The sequence below is a fragment of the Sorex fumeus genome, unplaced genomic scaffold (assembly GCF_029834395.1).
Source record: "Sorex fumeus unplaced genomic scaffold, SorFum_2.1 ptg000123l, whole genome shotgun sequence".
NCBI classification, from domain to species: domain Eukaryota; kingdom Metazoa; phylum Chordata; class Mammalia; order Eulipotyphla; family Soricidae; genus Sorex; species Sorex fumeus.
In genome coordinates this window covers 6,733,394-6,750,598 of record NW_026606180.1, presented here as the reverse complement: position 1 = coordinate 6,750,598, position 17,205 = coordinate 6,733,394, and the positions used below count along the sequence as shown (strand labels likewise).

The window sequence follows — 17,205 nt, the reverse complement described above, 5'->3', positions numbered from 1 at the left end:
TCAGGTGGGTCTGGGACAACTGCTGGGGCTGGAAGAACCTCTGAGGAGAACGAGCTCGCCTCAGAGTCCCGCCAAGCAACAGCCAGACACAGAGGAGCCCTGTCCCCCAGAGCACGATGTGCAGGAGCCTGCCCACCCCAGAAGGCAGGGCCTTTACCCTCGGCCCCGGTAAGAGCGGTCAGGAGAAGCTCCTTCCTCATGTGCACTTGGAGGCCAGAGTCAGACAGATGCACCTAGATGCAGCCCACCATGGATGGCATGGGAACACAGCACAGCGACTCAGCACAGCACTCAGGCCAGACCCCATACACAGGACTCAGGGCGCTGGGGAGAGTGCGGGGAGCAGAGTCAGGACCCTGGAATGTGCCTCCCCTGCTCCCACAAAAAGTCCCCTCACCAGGAACTCAGCTGAGCCATCATGTCACTGAAAAGATCCAACAGGGAACCTGTGAGTAGGTCTCCACGCCCTCTGTCCCCAAGGTCATGAGAATGACCTTCCCCATCTGGGCCTGTCCTGGGCTGCTGTGAATTCCAGACCACCTGCTCGGCACATCTGCTGCTGCAGGCCCAGGATGCTGAGCAGGATTGAGAGGAGGCCAGACAGGGGCCGTGGGGCAGGGAATGTGGGTCATTCAGGGAGACCCAGCCCAGTCTGCTCTGTTTCCTGAGCCCTGGGACCCCTCTTCAGCCCCCAATGACTTAGCGACCCTGTCGCTATAGGCTAGGAAGTGATGTACCCTTAATTGGATTGGTTGACTTAGCGACCCTGTCGCTATAGGCTAGGAAGTGATGTACCCTTAATTGGATTGGTTAAGAAAGCATCACATGTTGTTACAAATCTATTGGCTATGAAATGCGCGGGCTTTGCTATAACGGCCTGTGGAGGCCTATATAAGATCCCCTTTGAAGAAGTTCGGGGTCTTGCCTCACCTAACTGACCTGCGTGTCTGTGTAGGCGACTTGGCCCTGGCTAGCCAGTCTTACAATAAACATTGCTTGCTGTTTGCAGTCTCTGGAGTCTCTTTGTCGTTAAAGGGAGATCACGATCCGCGCCTTAACAGGTGAGGTGCTGGTGTCCGTGAACCCCTATGAGGAGCTGCCCCTGTACGGAGCCGAGGCCATCGCCCGGTACCAGGGCCGCGAGCTGTACGAGCGGCCGCCCCACCTCTACGCGGTGGCCAACGCTGCTTACCGCGCCATGAAGCAGCGGGCCAGGGACATCTGCATCGTCATCTCAGGTACACCCAGCCGCCTCACCTGGTGCCAGGGAGGGGACCGAGCCGGTGTGGGCTAGGCGGGGGCACTGATCTCACCCTTCCTCCCCAGGGGAGAGCGGGGCAGGGAAGACGGAGGCCAGCAAGCACATCATGCAGTACATTGCCGCAGTCACCAACCCCAGCCAGAGGGACGAGGTGGAGAGGTGAGGCTCAGGGCGTCAGAGGGACGAGGTGGAGAGGTGAGGCTCAGGACGCTGGCTGCCCACAGGCTCCAGGGCGCGCCACATGCTCGGAACAGGCAGCTCGGCCAGCCGGGGACAGCGTCCGGCAGACCAGCGCCTGCGTGCCACAGCGTGCGACCCCACACGACACGGTCGCCTGGTCACTGCCTTGAGCTCTGAGCCCAGAGCAGCCCCTGAGGACCCTGCAAACCTCCCTGCCAAGGTGCCGCGCTGCCGCAGTCCCTCCCAAGGGTCCCGACAGAAGGGACATTGGCCAGTGGTTACAAAGGCCCCGGACAGTAGGCGGGAGGTTTGGGTAGAGAGTATGAATCTGGAAATCAGAGTCCTTCTGTCCTACACATGGGGACTCGTGGGGCCATAGTGCTTCCTGTGGAGATGGGATGAGATGGGGCTCGGGGGAGAAGGAATGCAAGTTGGTGGCAGTCTCCTTCAGGAAAGAACCAGGGCGCCGAGGTACTGGGAAGCAGAGGCTTTCCTGGGGTCGGCACCTCCCACCAGCTCACACCATCTCAACCTCCTACCAGCTCACACCAGCTCACACCCACCAGCCTCACACCTCCCACCAGCTCACACCTCTTACCAGCTCACAACTCTCACCAACTCACACGAGCTCACACCTCCCACCAGCTCACACCAGCTCACACCTCCTACCAGCTCACAGCAGCTCACACCTCACACCAGCTCACACCTCACACCAACTTACACCATTTCAACTTCCTACCAGCTCACACCCGCTCATGCCTCACACCAGCTCACACCTCACCAGCTCACACCTCCCACCAGCTCACACCTCTTACCAGCCCACATCTCTCACCAGCTCACACCAGCTCACACCTCCCACCAGTTCACACCAGCCCACACCTCACACCTCACACTATCTCGCACCACCTCACACCAGCTCATGCCTCACAGCTGTGTGGCAGCAACATTTCCAAGCATCTGTGAGGAAGGCTCCCTGTCCCTGGTGTGCATGGGGCAGCCGAGTGAAGGCCACCGCAGACTGCAGGTCCTCACACGGAGAGGGCTGGAGTGGGCTGCATCCCCACAGCAAGGGGCCTGCCTCATGACAGTCCCCCGCCCCCACCGTCCAGGGTCAAGGAGGTGCTGCTCAAGTCTACCTGCGTGCTGGAGGCCTTCGGCAATGCACGCACCAACCGCAACCACAACTCCAGCCGCTTCGGCAAGTACATGGACATCAACTTCGACTTCAAAGGGGACCCCATCGGCGGGCACATCCACAGCTACCTGCTGGAGAAGGTGGGCATGACGCACAGCCCCTGCCATGCCCAGGTCCCTGGCAAGTGTCCTGGCCGGGCACCCGCACTTAGTTCCTCCTCAGGGCCCCAGGACTCCCCAGCAAGCCCCGGCCTCCTGCTGTGCTTGGGGCAGTGGAAGCCTCACTCAGTCGCCCCCTCTCCTTACAGTCCCGGGTCCTCAAGCAGCACGTGGGGGAGAGGAACTTCCACTCCTTCTACCAGGTAGGCTACATGGGGGGCAGGGCCACCCCACCACCCTCCCTACCCAGCTTCACTGAGGCTGTGTCTACGCCATGACTGACCTGTGTCTAAATCAGATCTGGCTCACTTAGTGGGTGCTCTGAGGATGCTGGAAGTCTACACTGGCAGATCCACTGAGTGAGACCGATCCCCTGTTTGAAGCTGTGTCAGTCGCTAAAGTTGCTTCTACCTGGTCTTGGACAGTGTCTACACTGCATGACCCCTGATGTGGGTTCTTATAGACTGGGTTCAGTACCAGTGTTCCCCAGTGTGGGCACCCCCACCCCCTTGGGGGTGCTAAGACCATGTGGGGGGAGGGGGAGGATGGTAGCTCTGGGTACAACTGGGGGCTCTTTCTGCTTGTTCCAGAGGGGCATTTAGCCTGTTTCTCCTGGAGAGGAGTCAGAACCAGCCAAACATGGGTCGGAACCACTGGGTGCTGTGTCAGACAGCTTTTCACTCTAGTGGACTCTGATCTCCAAAGTGAGAGCTACCAGCTCGTTGGCAATGTCCACACCATCTCCGGATGCCCGGGAGGGGCGAGTTGTGGAGGTAGAGGAACAGCCGGCACTCAGGGACCCTAACTGAGGGTGCCATGGTCCCACAGATGCTGAGAGGGTGTGAGGACGAGGAGCTGCGAGCGCTGCACCTGCAGAGAAATCCTGCGCTGTACAACTTCACCCGCCAGGGAGCGGGGCTCAGTGTGAGCGGGGCTCAGCGTGAGGGGGACAGGGCTCGGTGTAGGTGGGCAGGGCCGAGAGTGAGCAGGGCTGGGCTCGGTGTGAGTGGGGCAAGGCTCAGTGTAGGTGGGGGTGTGGCTCAGTGTGGGCGGGACAGGGCTCAGTGTAGGTGGGCAGGGCCGAGAGTGAGCAGGGCTGGGCTCGGTGTGAGTGGGGCAAGGCTCAGTGTAGGTGGGGTGTGGCTCAGTGTGGGCGGGACAGGGCTCAGTGTAGGGGGGCAGGGCTCAGTGTGAGTGGGGCGGGGCTCAGTGAGTGGGGCGGGGCTCAGTGTAGGTGGGGGCGGGGCTCAGTGTGAGCGGGGCGGGGCTCAGTGTGAGCAGGGCGGGGCTCAGTGTGAGTGGGGCGGGGCTCAGTGTAGGTGGGGGCGGGGCTCAGTGTGAGCGGGACAGGGCTCGGTGTAGGTGGGCAGGGCCGAGAGTGAGCAGGGCTGGGCTCGGTGTGAGTGGGGCAAGGCTCAGTGTAGGTGGGGGTGTGGCTCAGTGTGGGCGGGACAGGGCTCAGTGTAGGGGGGCAGGGCTCAGTGTGAGTGGGGCGGGGCAGAGTGTAGGTGGGGGCGGGGCTCAGTGTGGGCGGGACGGGGCTCAGTGTGAGTGGGGCGGGGCTCAGTGTGAGTGGGGCGGGGCTCAGTGTGGGTGGGGGCGGGGCTCAGTGTGAGTGGGGCGGGGCTCAGTGTGAATGGGGCGGGGCTCAGTGTGAGTGGGGCGGGGCTCAGTGTAGGTGGGGACGGGGCTCAGTGTGAGTGGTGCGGGGCTCAGTGTGATTGGGGCGGGGCTCAGTGTGAGTGGGGCGGGGCTCAGTGTGAGTGGGCGTGGCTCAGTGTAGGTGGGGGTGTGGCTCTGTGTGGGCGGGACAGGGCTCAGTGTAGGGGGGCAGGGCTCAGTGAGTGGGGCGGGGCTCAGTGTAGGTGGGGGCGGGGCTCAGTGTGAGTGGGGAGGGGCTCAGTGTAGGTGGGGGCGGGGCTCAGTGTGAGTGGGGCGGGGCTCAGTGTGAGTTGCCGGGGCTCAGTGTAGGTGGGGGCGGTGCTCAGTGTGAGTGGGGCGGGGCTCAGTGTGAGTGGGGCGGGGCTCAGTGTAGGTGGGGGCGGGGCTCAGTGTGAGTGGGGCGGGGCTCAGTGTGAGTGGGGCGGGGCTCAGTGTGAGTGGGCGGGGCTCAGTGTAGGTGGGGGCGGGGATCAGTGTGAATGGGGCGGGGCTCAGTGTGAATGGGGCGGGGCTCAGTGTGATTGGGGCGGGGCTCAGTGTAAGTGGGGGCGGGGCTCAGTGTGAGTGGGCGTGGCTCAGTGTAGGTGGGGGTGTGGCTCAGTGTGGGCGGGACAGGGCTCAGTGTAGGGGGGCAGGGCTCAGTGAGTGGGGCGGGGCTCAGTGTAGGTGGGGGCGGGGCTCAGTGTGAGTGGGGCGGGGCTCAGTGTGAGTGGGGCGGGGCTCAGTGTAGGTGGGGGCGGGGCTCAGTGTGAGTGGGGCGGGGCTCAGTGTGAGTGGGGCGGGGCTCAGTGTGAGTGGGCGGGGCTCAGTGTAGGTGGGGGCGGGGATCAGTGTGAATGGGGCGGGGCTCAGTGTGAATGGGGCGGGGCTCAGTGTGATTGGGGCGGGGCTCAGTGTAAGTGGGGGCGGGGCTCAGTGTGAGTGGGCGGGGCTCAGTGTAGGTGGGGGCGTGGCTCAATGTGAGTGGGGCGGGGCTCAGTGTAGGTGGGGGCGGGGATCAGTGTGAATGGGGCGGGGCTCAGTGTGAATGAGGCGGGGCTCAGTGTGATTGGGGCGGGGCTCAGTGTAGGTGGGGGCGGGGCTCAGTGTGAGTGGGCGGGGCTCAGTGTAGGTGGGGGCGGGGCTCAGTGTGAGTGGGGCGGGGCTCAGTGTAGGTGGGGGCGTGGCTCAGTGTGAATGGGGCGGGGCTCAGTGTAGGTGGGGGCGGGGCTCAGTGTGAATGGGGCGGGGCTCAGTGTGATTGGGGCGGGGCTCAGTGTAGGTGGGGCGGGGCTGAGCTCTTTGTGAGCCTGGCTGATCCATCCCTGTCCCGCAGTATTGGTGCAGGCACGAGGCAGCTGTTCACGGGGCATCGTCTGGGGCCCTGACTGATGGTCTTGGGGGGAGGTCAGTGCGGGGACAGAGGGATTGGGGTTCAGTCTGGCTCTGGTGTGCTGAGTCCCTTCGCCCCCAGGCCTTGGACACGGATGAGAGGAGCCACCACCAGGCGGTGGAAGAGGCCATGCGGGTGATTGGGTTCAGTGCAGAGGAGGTGTGCTCCGTGCGCCGGGTCCTGGCTGCCATACTGCACCTGGTGAGCCACCAAGGGGGCTGGGGCGTTCCCACTGCACAGACAGCGGCCTGGGAGGCCTCTGGTCAGCTCCCCTCTGCTGAAAATGCAATGGCTTTGGCTGAGGCTCCGGCCTGAGCTTCGTTCCTGCTCAGAACGAGGCATGTCGGGCCCAGCGATGAGGCTGTGCTTGGTGTGCCAGCGTCTTCTGTCATTCCGGAGCTGGGTGGCTTTGGCGGGTCACTCGCTGCCTCTGAGCCTCTCGTCCGCGGGATCTGGAGGAGCAGGAGGGGCAGAACGCGGCTGCAGTCATGCAGTGGGATCCGTCAGGAGTCCGGGGGTCTTGGGGAAGGCGCGGGCCCGTCTCGGCTGTCTAAGGCAGCTCTGCCCGCCTGTACTGCCCTCTCTTCCTCCACCCCTCCAGCAGGGAGCAGGGAGCCCAGGCCCCTCACGCTTCCCTTCACCAGGGAAACATCGAGTTTGTGGAGACGGCAGAGGACGGGCCAGAGCAAGGACATGTGGCAGTGGCGGCAGAGGAGCTGGTGGACCATGTGGCTGAGCTGACCGCCACGCCCCGGGACATGCTGTTGCGCTGTCTGCTGTCCCGCACCGTGGCCTCGGGAGGCCGGGAGCTCATTGAGAAGGGCCACACGTCGGCGGAGGCCAGCTATGCCCGCGATGCCTGTGCTAAGGTTTTCCGGGAGAAGGAGGCAGGGTTGGTGGGACCCAAGCAGCCTTCCCGAAGGGGTCAGGGCCAGATGCAGCCCTGGTAACAGGCTCCTGGCGTCCTCGCAGGCTATCTACCAGCGACTCTTCGAGTGGGTCGTGGCTCGCATCAACGGTGTCATGGAGCCTCGGGACCGGGACCCCAGGCGCCACGGGAAGGACACGGTGATCGGTGTGCTGGACATTTACGGCTTCGAGGTGCTCCCAGTCAACAGGTGGGTGACCAAGGACACCCCCACTCGCTCCCCACTAGGGCCCCCTTCTTCTCAGGAGTGCCCCTGGGAAGGGAACAGGCTCCTGGGGACTGTCCCCACTGGTCCCTGCCTCATGCCTCATGCTGTGCTGTCCACCTGGCGGTGACCAGGAAGACAAAATCTTGGGCTCACTTCCCTTTAAGTGAGGGATGCCTGACATTTTCCAGGGTTCCCCGAGCCCCACCAGGCGTGATCCCTGAGTGCAGAGGCAGGAGTAAGCCATGAGCACGGTCGATGTGGCCCTAACACCTGATCCAAACCAAAAACTGCTTCGGAGAGAGAAAGAGAGCCTTTCCTTTTATTTATTTTTTTCTCTTTGGGTCACACCCAGCGATGCTCAGGACTCTGCACTCAGGAATCACTCCTGGCGGTGCTCTGGGGACCCTATGGGATGCTGGGAACTGAACCCGGGTTGGCGGCGTGCAAGGCAAACGCCCTCCCCGCAGTGCTATGGCTCCAGCCCCCCAAAACTGCTTTGAAGGGTGTGAGCAGAGGCGGGGGCAGAGGGAGGTGGTGGTGGTGGTGGGGGAATCCTCAGGGCCAGAGCCAGTGCAGTGAAGCACGTTGCTGGGCGCGACCCGCCGACAGCTTTGAGCAGCTCTGCATCAACTACTGCAACGAGAAGCTACAGCAGCTCTTCATCCAGCTCATCCTGAAGCAGGAGCAGGAGGAGTACGAGCGGGAGGGCATCGCCTGGCAGGCGGTGAGTGCGGCGCGGGCGGCCGCGGGCGGGGCGTCCCTGGGACGGGGCGCACGGGGCGCGCGAGGAGGTGCTGGCGGCTCGGTTCACTGTGTGCAGGTGGAGTACTTCAACAACGCGGCCATCGTGGAGCTGGTGGAGCGGCCGCACCGCGGCATCCTGGCCGTGCTGGAGGAGGCCTGCTGCACGGCGGGCACCGTCACCGACCGCCTCTTCCTGCAGACGCTGGACACGCACCACCGCCACCACCCGCACTACTGCAGCCGCCAGGTGCGCCCGCGCCGCGCGCCCTCGGTGCGGGCGGGGCCCGGGCCGCGCCCACCCTGCTCACCTGTGCTGCCCCACAGCTGTGCCCCACCGACAAGACCATGGAGTTCGGCCGGGACTTCCGCATCAAGCACTACGCGGGGGACGTCACGTAAGGCGGGTGCGGGCAGGGGGTGGAAGAGGGGTAGCACCCCTGCGCCCCCCTCCCACGCTCTCCTGAGGGGGCCACACCCGGCTGTGCTCAGCGCTTGCTTCTGCCCTGGCTCTGTCTACCCCAGGAATTTTTACGCCCGGCTGCTCCATCGGGGGGTCCGGGCTCCGACCCCAGTCGGCCTCGAGCAAGGCAAGAGCCCTCCCTGCCCACTCGGTCCGCAGCCGCCCCCACCCCCTTCCGAAAACACAGAAATCAAACCCCTCACCGGACTCGCAAGGGAAAAATCAGGGAGTGACCCTTGAAACAGTAGTTTCAAGTACAGGTGTATCTTTGGGGGAACTTGACGCAACACCTGTCCAGGTCATAGAGATAACGGAGTGGGTGCTGTTTGGATGCAGCCAACCCCGGTTTCATCCCTGGCACCACATGTAGTCATGAACATTCCCAGCAGTGATTCCTCATCACAGAGGTAGGAGGAACCCCTGAGCCCTGCTGGGCATGACCCCAAAATAAAAGATAGATTAATAAAAGTGTTCCCCTGGAAAACAGTGCTAGTGCAGATAAGGTGTGTGTAACCTTGCCGCCGGCCTGCGTTGATCCCCGGGCAGCTTTAGAAATGGTCAAAAAATAACAGATCAGGGGGCTGGAGAGATAGCACAGAGGGTAGGGCGTTTGCCTTGCACGCGGCCACCCGGGTTTGACTCCGAGCATCCCATAGGGTCCCCTGAGCGCCGCCAGGAGTAACTTCTGAGTACAGAGCCAGGAGTAACCCCTGTGCATCGCCAGGTGTGACCCAAAACGCAAAAAAGATAATCGATCATAGTAAACAAATAAAGATCTTTATCTCTGCTAGAGAGCTAGTATGTGGATAAGATGTTTGCCTTGCACGCGGTCAACCCGCTTCAATTCCTGGCACTGCATATGGTTCCACAAATATTGCCAGTAGTGTTCCTTGAGCACAGAGCCAGGAGTGAGCTCTAAGCACAGAGCCTGAGCATAGAGGCCCGAGCACCACCAGGTGTGGTCCAGTAACAGAACAAAGGAACAGAAGAATAGGATGGGATGAACGGAACACAGGATGTCGGTCAGATCTGCTGACCAGACCCACATGCAAGCCCTGAAGTTAGTCGCCTGCTGCTGTCCTGGTGGCCAGTGGCACTGCTCACCCCTGGATGTCTGTGTGTGCGCTTTCGAGCTGTGGTGCTCCCGTGCTTCAGGGATCACGGTGCTCTCACTGCAGTGCTCTTGCAGGCTCATGTCACATTCCCATTGTGGTCGTGCTCACACGCTTGCTCACCAGTCCATAGTCTGAGCACCCTCCCACGCAGAAGTCACTGAATGCACTGGGGCCCAAGGTCGTATGGGGTGGAGGTGGGAGCTCCGTGGAGCCAGGTCCGGGCAGCTGCCTGAGCCCGCCAGAAGTAGAACCTAGACTGTGGCACTGAGCTTTCTAGCGAGGAACAAGGCAGTGGAGTCTGAGTCCTCAGTGCTCATGAGGTGCGGCTGGTGGCCGTCACCGAGACTCATGGAAACGGTGCTGAGCCTGGTCTGGCACAGCAAGCACAGAGAGCTCGAGTAACTCGTCGTGAGTGCGCCTTTGGAAGAAGTGTTCTCCCTGGGAGCGCGGGTGACTCAGGGGAGCATGGGAGAGAGAGCCGGGCAGGTGGGGCAAGGGGCTCGCAGACACCCTCACAGGCCTGTGCCCGCAGGTACTCGGTGGAGGGCTTCATCGACAAGAACAGAGATTCCCTCTTTCAGGACTTCAAGCGGCTCCTGTACAACAGGTAACGGGGCACCCGCTGCATTCAACAGGGGTGGCTGCAGGCCAGAGGCTCAGGCCGCTCAGTTCTGAGCCCACCCCCCAGCCCCGCCCAAAGGCCATGGGGCCTCAAGGGCTGAGGCAGGGCAGCTGGGCATGCAGCCTGTGTCCACAGCAAGGACCCCATCGTGCGGGCCATGTGGCCGGACGGGCAGCAGGACATCACTGAGGTGACCAGGAGGCCCCTGACTGCAGGCACGCTCTTCAAGAACTCCATGGTGGCCCTGGTGGAGAACTTGGCCTCCAAGGTATGGCCTCCCAGAGCCACTGTCTCTGCCTGACCCGCAACCGCGTGTCCTGGGGGAGGTTGTGGCCACCCAGTGTGCTGCACTCACACCTCTCACGGTGGGAACAGCAGAATCTGGTTGTGGGATTTCTGGTGAGGTCTAGGGATTCCTGCTCTGAGTTTGAGGGTCATGGCCCTGGGGTCACAGGGACAACAGGGGAAGCCATAAGATGGTTCAGTGGTGCAGGAGCATGTGGACAGGAACACAGGGCAGGAGCACTGAGCAAGGAGCCCTGGGTGGGAGCACCGGATAGGAGCACTGTCTTAGGAAGCTAAGAGGCAGGTGCCACAGGGGGCCAGGGTGACTGGACAATACCCAGGACAGCCTGAGAGCCTATGAAGTGAGAGATGGGATGGGTGGGCACAGCTTCCCAGACCGACTGGTCTCGGGGGCCTGTTCTGCACTACCCAGCCTCAGGCCCTGCTCCACCACCACCCTGAGCTCCCCTCCTCCCCATTGCGCACAGCTCTCCTGTCCCAGTGCTCCAGGCCTGCGGCAGTGGCCAGCCCACACTGTCCTGTCCCTGGCAGGAGCCCTTCTATGTTCGCTGTATCAAGCCCAACGAAGACAAGGTGGCCAAGAGGCTGGATGAGAGTCACTGCTGCCACCAGGTCACGTACCTGGGGCTGCTGGAGAATGTGAGGGTCCGCAGGGCCGGCTTTGCCTCCCGCCAGCCCTACTCCCGCTTTCTGCTCAGGTACAGACCCCCTCTCCTGTCCCTGCTTGAGGCAGAGGGCAGTGAGCCAAGGGCGTGGAGGCGGAGCACAGCGGCAGGGCTGGGCCAGGTGGGGCGGCAGGGGCCGGTAGGGCAGGTGCGGCCAGGGATGGGCCGGAGGGCGCGCCAAGGGGGAGCTCACCCCGGGGGGGCTCATATCCTCTGCGGGTCCTGCGGTGACAGGTACAAGATGACTTGTGAGTACACGTGGCCCAACCACCTGCTGGGTTCCGACCGGGCAGCCGTGGCCGCCCTCCTGGAGCAGCATGGGCTACAGGAGGACGTGGCCTTCGGCCACAGCAAGCTGTTCATCCGCTCGCCCCGAACTCTGGTCACGCTGGAGCAGAGCAGAGCCCGCCTCATCCCCATCATCGTGCTGCTGCTGCAGAAGGTGAGGGGGGGGCGGGGCGGGCCAGGGACGGGGCGGAGCAAGCGGTGGGCGAGACTCGTATGGGCGTGGCAAGGGGGCGGGGCAAGCACCGGCGTGTGGGCAGGGGCGCAAGGGGCGTGGCCTGTGGGCGGGGCCCATAGGGATCAAGCAAGGGTACGTGATCTTGTGGGCGGGCCCAGAGGCGCAAGCGTTGGTATGCTGTCTTGTGGGCGGGGCCAGAGGGGGTGTGGCTTGTGGGCGGGGCCCATAGGGATCTAGCAAAGGTACAAGACCTTGTGGGCGGGGCTTTATGGGCGGGCCTAGAGGCTCAAGTATTGGTATGCGGTCTTGTGGGCGGGGCCAGAAAGGGCGTGGCGTGTGGGCGAGGCCCAGAGGGATCAAGCAAAGGTAAGTGACCTTGTGGGCGGGGCTTTATGGGCAGGCCCAGAGGCTCAAGCGTTGGTATGCGGTCTTGAGGGCGGGGCCAGAAGGGGCGTGGCGTGTGGGCGGGGCCCAGAGGGATCAAGCAAAGGTAAGTGGCCTTGTGGGCGGGGCTTTATGGGCAGGCCCAGAGGCGCAAGCCTTGGTATGCTGTCTTCTGGGCGGGGCCAGAAGGGGCGTGGCGTGTGGGCGGGGCCCAGAGGGATCAAGCAAAGGTACGATACCTTGTGGGCGGGGCTTTATGGGCGGGCCCAGAGGCTCAAGCATTGGGATGCGGTCTTGTGGGCGGGGCCAGAAGGGGCGTGGCGTGTGGGCGGGGCCCAGAGGGATCAAGCAAAGGTAAGTGACCTTGTGGGCGGGGCTTTATGGGCGGGCCCAGAGGCTCAAGCATTGGTATGCGGTCTTGTGGGCGGGGCCAGAAGGGGCGTGGCTGTGGGGTGGTTCGGGGCGGGGCGGGGCGGGGCGGGGCGGCTCCGCTAACGGGTGGGAGGGGTGTGAGCTCTGCGCACCGAGCGTCCAGGGTGGACAGGAACCCTGGGGACAGTAGGGGCCGCCCTAGCGCTACTCAGGCAACAAGTGTGGGTGCCTCCCAGGTCACCTTGGTTCCGTGGTCCCCAGCTTCAGGCTGCGGCGAATCCAGGGGCTCCAAACAAGATCTGGAGGCGTGAGAATTTGGGAGCCTCTGGCTTCCTTCCTTTGTCCTCCACTGGGCAGGTAGCAGGGCTAGTGGAGAACCCGCCGCTTCCCGCGCCCACAGCGCCGCCTGGTGCCTGGAATACAAACGCTTGGTTTGATTTGGTCTGGGGGTCACACCCGGCGGTGCTCAGGGACTCGAAGCTTAGTAGCAGGGAAGCACGTGGGCTGCCGAGGATGGAACCCGGGCCGGCCGCTGTACCATCGCTCCAGCCTGGGAACCGGTTATTTAGGAGCTGAAATCCCTTAACGTCTGCTCAAAAATCATCTTGTTGTTATCCACCTCTCCCCATAACTTTTTATCGCTTTAGCAGCAACGCTGAAAGATTTAAATGATGACGATTGTGTACTCACTTTTTCTCCACATTCACATAAAGGAGTGTGTGTGTGTGTGTGTGTGTGTGTGTGTGTGTGTGTGTGGAATCACATCATAGGACCCTATTTCAGGAAGCATATTCTAAGAACTAGTATTTTATTTTTTAGAACCAAATTCACATCAGCAGTTTGAGAACTCTAACACTGACAAAATAAAAAATACATCTCAGTATCTAATATGTAGGTCAGTGCCCTATTGTTACCATGACATCTTTTTTACTTTATTATTTTTTGTTTCGTTTTTGCTCACAACCAGCAGTGCTTGGGGGATATTCCTAGTTCAGTGCTCAGGGCTCACTCCTGACAGTGCTTGGGGACCCAGGCCTCCTGCTTTGCACAAAGCATATGCCCAGTCCTTTAAACGCTCTCCAGCCCCAAATATGACATCTTCTTACCATTTTTCTTTTTTTTTCAGGACCGGGAATTAGATCCGGTCTCCTGAGGGCTATCACTAAGCTCGCCCCATGCCCCTCCCTCTCCAGATACAGTGCAGGGCTTAAGGCATTTGCCTTGCATGTGTCCTACCACCACCACAGCAAGAGGTCCCCTGGACCCTCGGGAGTGATGTCTGAGCACAGAGCCAGGAGTAAGCCCTGAGCACTGCCAGGGTATCCCAAAAACAACAATTAAAAAAACCTGGAACCCAGAGGGCTGGAGTGAGGCTCTTGGCTTGACCCTGGTTCAATCTTGAGTTGTGACAGGTTCTCCCAGAACTGAAAGGAACATCCCAAACACCCCTCAAAGTACCGAACCCATCAGTGACAACACGTTTCATTTATCTCCCTTAACATATGGGGTGATTTGGGTGCAGCAGAGATGTTCCAAGGGCTGTAGCATGGGGAGGCCTGGGTTTTATCCCTGGCACCATATGGTCCCCCAGCACTGCAGGGAGCACTCCCAACCTCCAAGCCAGGAGTGGCCCCTGAACACCAGTGGGTATGGCCCCCAAACCAAACCAACAGCCAGATACCCATTTTGGTATTTTTTTTCTTGAGTCACACCCAGCTTTGCACAGGGGTTACTCCTGGCTCATGCACTCAGGAATGACTCCTGGCGGTGCTGGGGGGACCATATGGGATGCTGGGGATCGAACCTGGGTCAGCCGCGTGCAAGGCAAATGCCCTACCCGTTGTGCTATCGCTCCAGCCCCCCATTTTGAATCTGTCACAATATCATGATCTCAAGCACAGGGTTTCTCGAAAGTTTGTGCTTCATTGCTGGGCCATCCGGCAGTGTCCACGCCCTGTCAACTTCCAGTCGAGGCTGCTGTCCCTGGGAGGGGCTTATTTCTGGGTCGCCCTGGGGTAGCCTTCTGTCTCACTTTTCCTATAAGCCCAAAGTCAGCCGAAAGCAGGTCAGATGCATTTGTAGGAGAGAGCATGCCCCCAACCTCACAGAGGACGTGGGGGTGCCCAGCTGTAGGAATCACAGCTTCTTCTTTTGGGGGCTACACCCGGCAGTGCTCAGGGCTCACTCCTGGCTCTGGATTCAGGGAGGGCTCAGAAGATGGTATGGGGTGCTGGGGATTGAACCCAGGCCGGTCCTGTGCAAGGCAAAGGCCATCCACACTGCACTCTCTCCAGCCCTGGAATGGCAACTTCAGGGCAGTGGCGAGAACCGCTCTTTCTAGGACCTGCTCCTGGCAGAGCCCCAGACGTAGCCAGAGTCTCAGGCTGGGGTGAGGGAGAGCTTCAGAGAGAAGCAGTGCTTGTAGGGGAAGGCGCGTCGTGGGGCCCAGCGAGGCCTGACCCAGGGCTCCCTCCGTCCTCTCCCCAGGCGTGGCGGGGCACCCTGGCCCGGTGGCGCTGCCGGCGGCTCCGGGCCGTCTACACCATCATGCGCTGCTTCCGGAGACACAAGGTGCGCGCCCACCTGGCCAGGCTGCAGCAGCAGTTCCAGGCCGAGCGGCAGCCCCCGCTGTACGGGCGGGACATGGTCTGGCCCCCGCCCCCCGCCGTGCTGCAGCCTTTCCAGGACACCTGCCAGGTGCTCTTCCGCAGGTAACCACTCAGACCGCCAGCGTCTGCTGGGTGAAGGGGAGCAGGATCGGAGCCCCTCGGGGACACAGGGACCCTCGTGGGAGAAGCGGCTGTGCCTGCCCCGAGCTGCCTGGAGCCCGTGATGCCCCTGCTGTACCGGGAGGGGAGGGGGGTCAGGCCCGGGCTTCGGGAATGGGGACACTGCCTCTGAGCGGGCCTGGGGGGCTGGCGGGAGTTCTCTGGCAGAGGCCCTGAGACCCCCTGCAGGGGCAGCAGGCCCCAGAGAGGCAAAGCCTGCATGGGATACAGGGATCTGGATGCGAATGCACGACGCCCTCTGACCCCTGCAGGTGGCGGGCGTGGCAGCTGATCAAGAACATCCCCCCTTCAGATGTGGCCCAGATCAAAGCCAAGGTTGCGGCCATGGGTGCCCTGCAGGGGCTGCGGCCGGACTGGGGCTGCCAGCGGGCCTGGAGCCAGGACTACTTGTCTTCGGTGAGTGTTGGCAGCTGCAGAGAGCCGGGGGAGCCGCGGCCCTGCCCAGCCCAGCTGCGTTCTCCCTCCTGTCTGTCTGTCTGTCTGTCTGTCTGTCTGTCCATGGGTCCTGCCCTTCTCTGCTCCTTGCAGTCGCAGGGTCTCTTCACTCAGCCTTGCTGTGCTCACAGCTGCCCTCCAGATGTTCCCCCTGCTAGCCTGCACCCTGCTCTCAGCGCAGCCCCCGCTCCCAGCACGCCCCCCGGTTCCCAGGCAGAGCCCATGGTGGCGGGAGTGAGTCCCAGGCCCTGTGTGGAAACGTGTCTGACCCTGCTGGGCCTGGGCCTCCCAGCAGCAAAGACCCTCCCGGAGACCCAGGGATTGAGAGGGGGATGGGCATGCATCTGAGGCCTGGGGAGCAGCCGGCTGGCCGGGGTCAGCCCTAGGGGAAGGGCGATTGCTGGTCCACAAGGGGTACTGAGGACCCCGTGCCAGCTGGTCCCTCTGTCCGCAGGCCACAGACAACCCTGCAGCCTCAGATCTGTTTGCTCAGCAGCTGAGGAACTTGAGGGAGAAGGACGGCTTCAGCACGGTTCTCTTCTCCTGCCACGTCCGGAAGGTGAGGAGGGCTCCGCAGGGTGGGGGGGCACGGCCAGGGTGGGGTGCAAGGGACAAGCAGTACCAAGGAGGCAAGGGCCAGGGGACAGTGGGCAGGACCAGGCGGGGGGCAACAGGGCAGCCCCAGCTCAGGGCTGTCCACTGCTCCTAAAACTCCTGCCATCAGAGGTAAGGAAGGGAGCAGCCGGCCACCCCCACAGAGTGCCCCAAGTGTGGACAAGTGACCCCCATGGCCACCCTGCAGGTGAACCGCTTCAGCAAGCGCCGGGACCGGGCGCTCCTACTCACTGACCGGCACCTGTACAAGCTGGAGCCCGGCCGGCGGTACCGCGTGATGCGGGCACTGCCCATCCATGAGGTGAGCGTCCCCCCCACCTCCTGCGCACCCCTACCCTCTGCTCCCTCTGCAGATCCCCCACGCAGGGTGGGGCAAGAGTGTGTCCTGGGGGCTCGGAAGGAAGAAGAACGTCCGTCCTGGCTGTGTACGCGGGGTGGTGCGCACCCTGACCCTTCCCTCACTCAGGTGACCGGACTGAGCGTGACCAGTGGGCGGGACCAGCTGGTGGTGCTGCACGCACAGGGCCACGACGATCTGGTGGTGTGTCTGCACTGTGCGCAGCCCCCACAGGACAACCGTGTGGGAGAGCTGGTGGGCGTGCTGGCCGCACATTGCCAGGGGTGAGCTGTCCTGCCTGCCCTCCCCGCGCCCCCGCGTCCCCAGGGGAGAGCTGTCCCGGCCCCCAACCCCGTGTCCCCAAGGGCGAGCTGCCTTGGCCCCCGTGTCCCCAGGGGCGAGTTATCCTGGCCCCCGCGTCCCCAGGAGCGAGCTCCCTGCAGCCCCGTGCCCCCAGGGGTGAGCTGTCCCACCCCCGTGTCCCCAGGGGCGAGCTGCCCCCGGCCCACTAGGCGCCCTGACCCGCCGCCCTGTCCCCAGGCAGGGCCGCCCGCTGGCCGTGCGCGTGTCCGACTGCATCCCCCTGAGCCAGCGCGGGACGAGGCGCCTGGTATCGGTGGAGCGTGGCCCGGAGCAGGCCCAGCCCGACTTCCGCTGCGCCCGCGGGGCCTTCACCCTGCTCTGGCCGGGCCCCTGAGTGGCCCCAGCTCAATAAAGAACGTTGGTTTTCTGCCCGGCTGGGTGTGTGCCCCCTGCGGCCCTGCACCCCAGAGTCCCCCAGCACGCCTGCCGCAGGCGTCAGTGCACCTGCAGGGGCCGGGCCGGCCTCCCTGGGGCCTGCACGTCCTCACAGCCTGTGGCCGGTCCCGCCCCAGCTGCACAGCGCCCCTCACTTGGTCCCATCCTGGCAGAGGCCCATGGAGGCGCTGGGCGGACACAAGCCAGGTGGGCTCTGACCAGCTGCCCTGGAACAGCATCTGTGATGGGCTGCCTG

At 62.9% G+C, this 17,205-nt stretch overlaps 1 protein-coding gene across 1 annotated transcript; it reads left to right on the top strand.

Annotated features, from left to right (window-relative positions):
• Positions 1-1,183: 1,183 nt before the first annotated feature.
• Positions 1,184-16,908, top strand: LOC130044719 (unconventional myosin-Ig-like). Its single transcript, XM_056137347.1, has 21 exons — positions 1,184-1,238; positions 1,327-1,420; positions 2,551-2,716; positions 2,884-2,937; positions 3,563-3,658; positions 5,850-5,969; positions 6,413-6,637; positions 6,741-6,886; positions 7,514-7,628; positions 7,725-7,895; positions 7,973-8,043; positions 9,756-9,830; positions 9,981-10,113; positions 10,683-10,849; positions 11,051-11,258; positions 14,523-14,746; positions 15,076-15,220; positions 15,714-15,818; positions 16,062-16,175; positions 16,341-16,495; positions 16,752-16,908. Exons 1-21 carry the CDS (start codon positions 1,199-1,201, stop codon positions 16,906-16,908), a joined length of 2,781 nt encoding a protein of 926 aa, XP_055993322.1. The 5' UTR covers positions 1,184-1,198.
• Positions 16,909-17,205: the final 297 nt, after the last annotated feature.

Coding starts and splice junctions, on each gene's coding strand:
- LOC130044719 (XM_056137347.1), top strand. CDS start 1,199: ATGAAGCAGCGGGCCAGGGACATCTGCATCGTCATCTCAG. Junction 2,717..2,883: donor ACAGCTACCTGCTGGAGAAG/GTGGGCATGACG, acceptor CTCTCCTTACAG/TCCCGGGTCCTCAAGCAGCA. Junction 3,659..5,849: donor GCCAGGGAGCGGGGCTCAGT/GTGAGCGGGGCT, acceptor CTTCGCCCCCAG/GCCTTGGACACGGATGAGAG.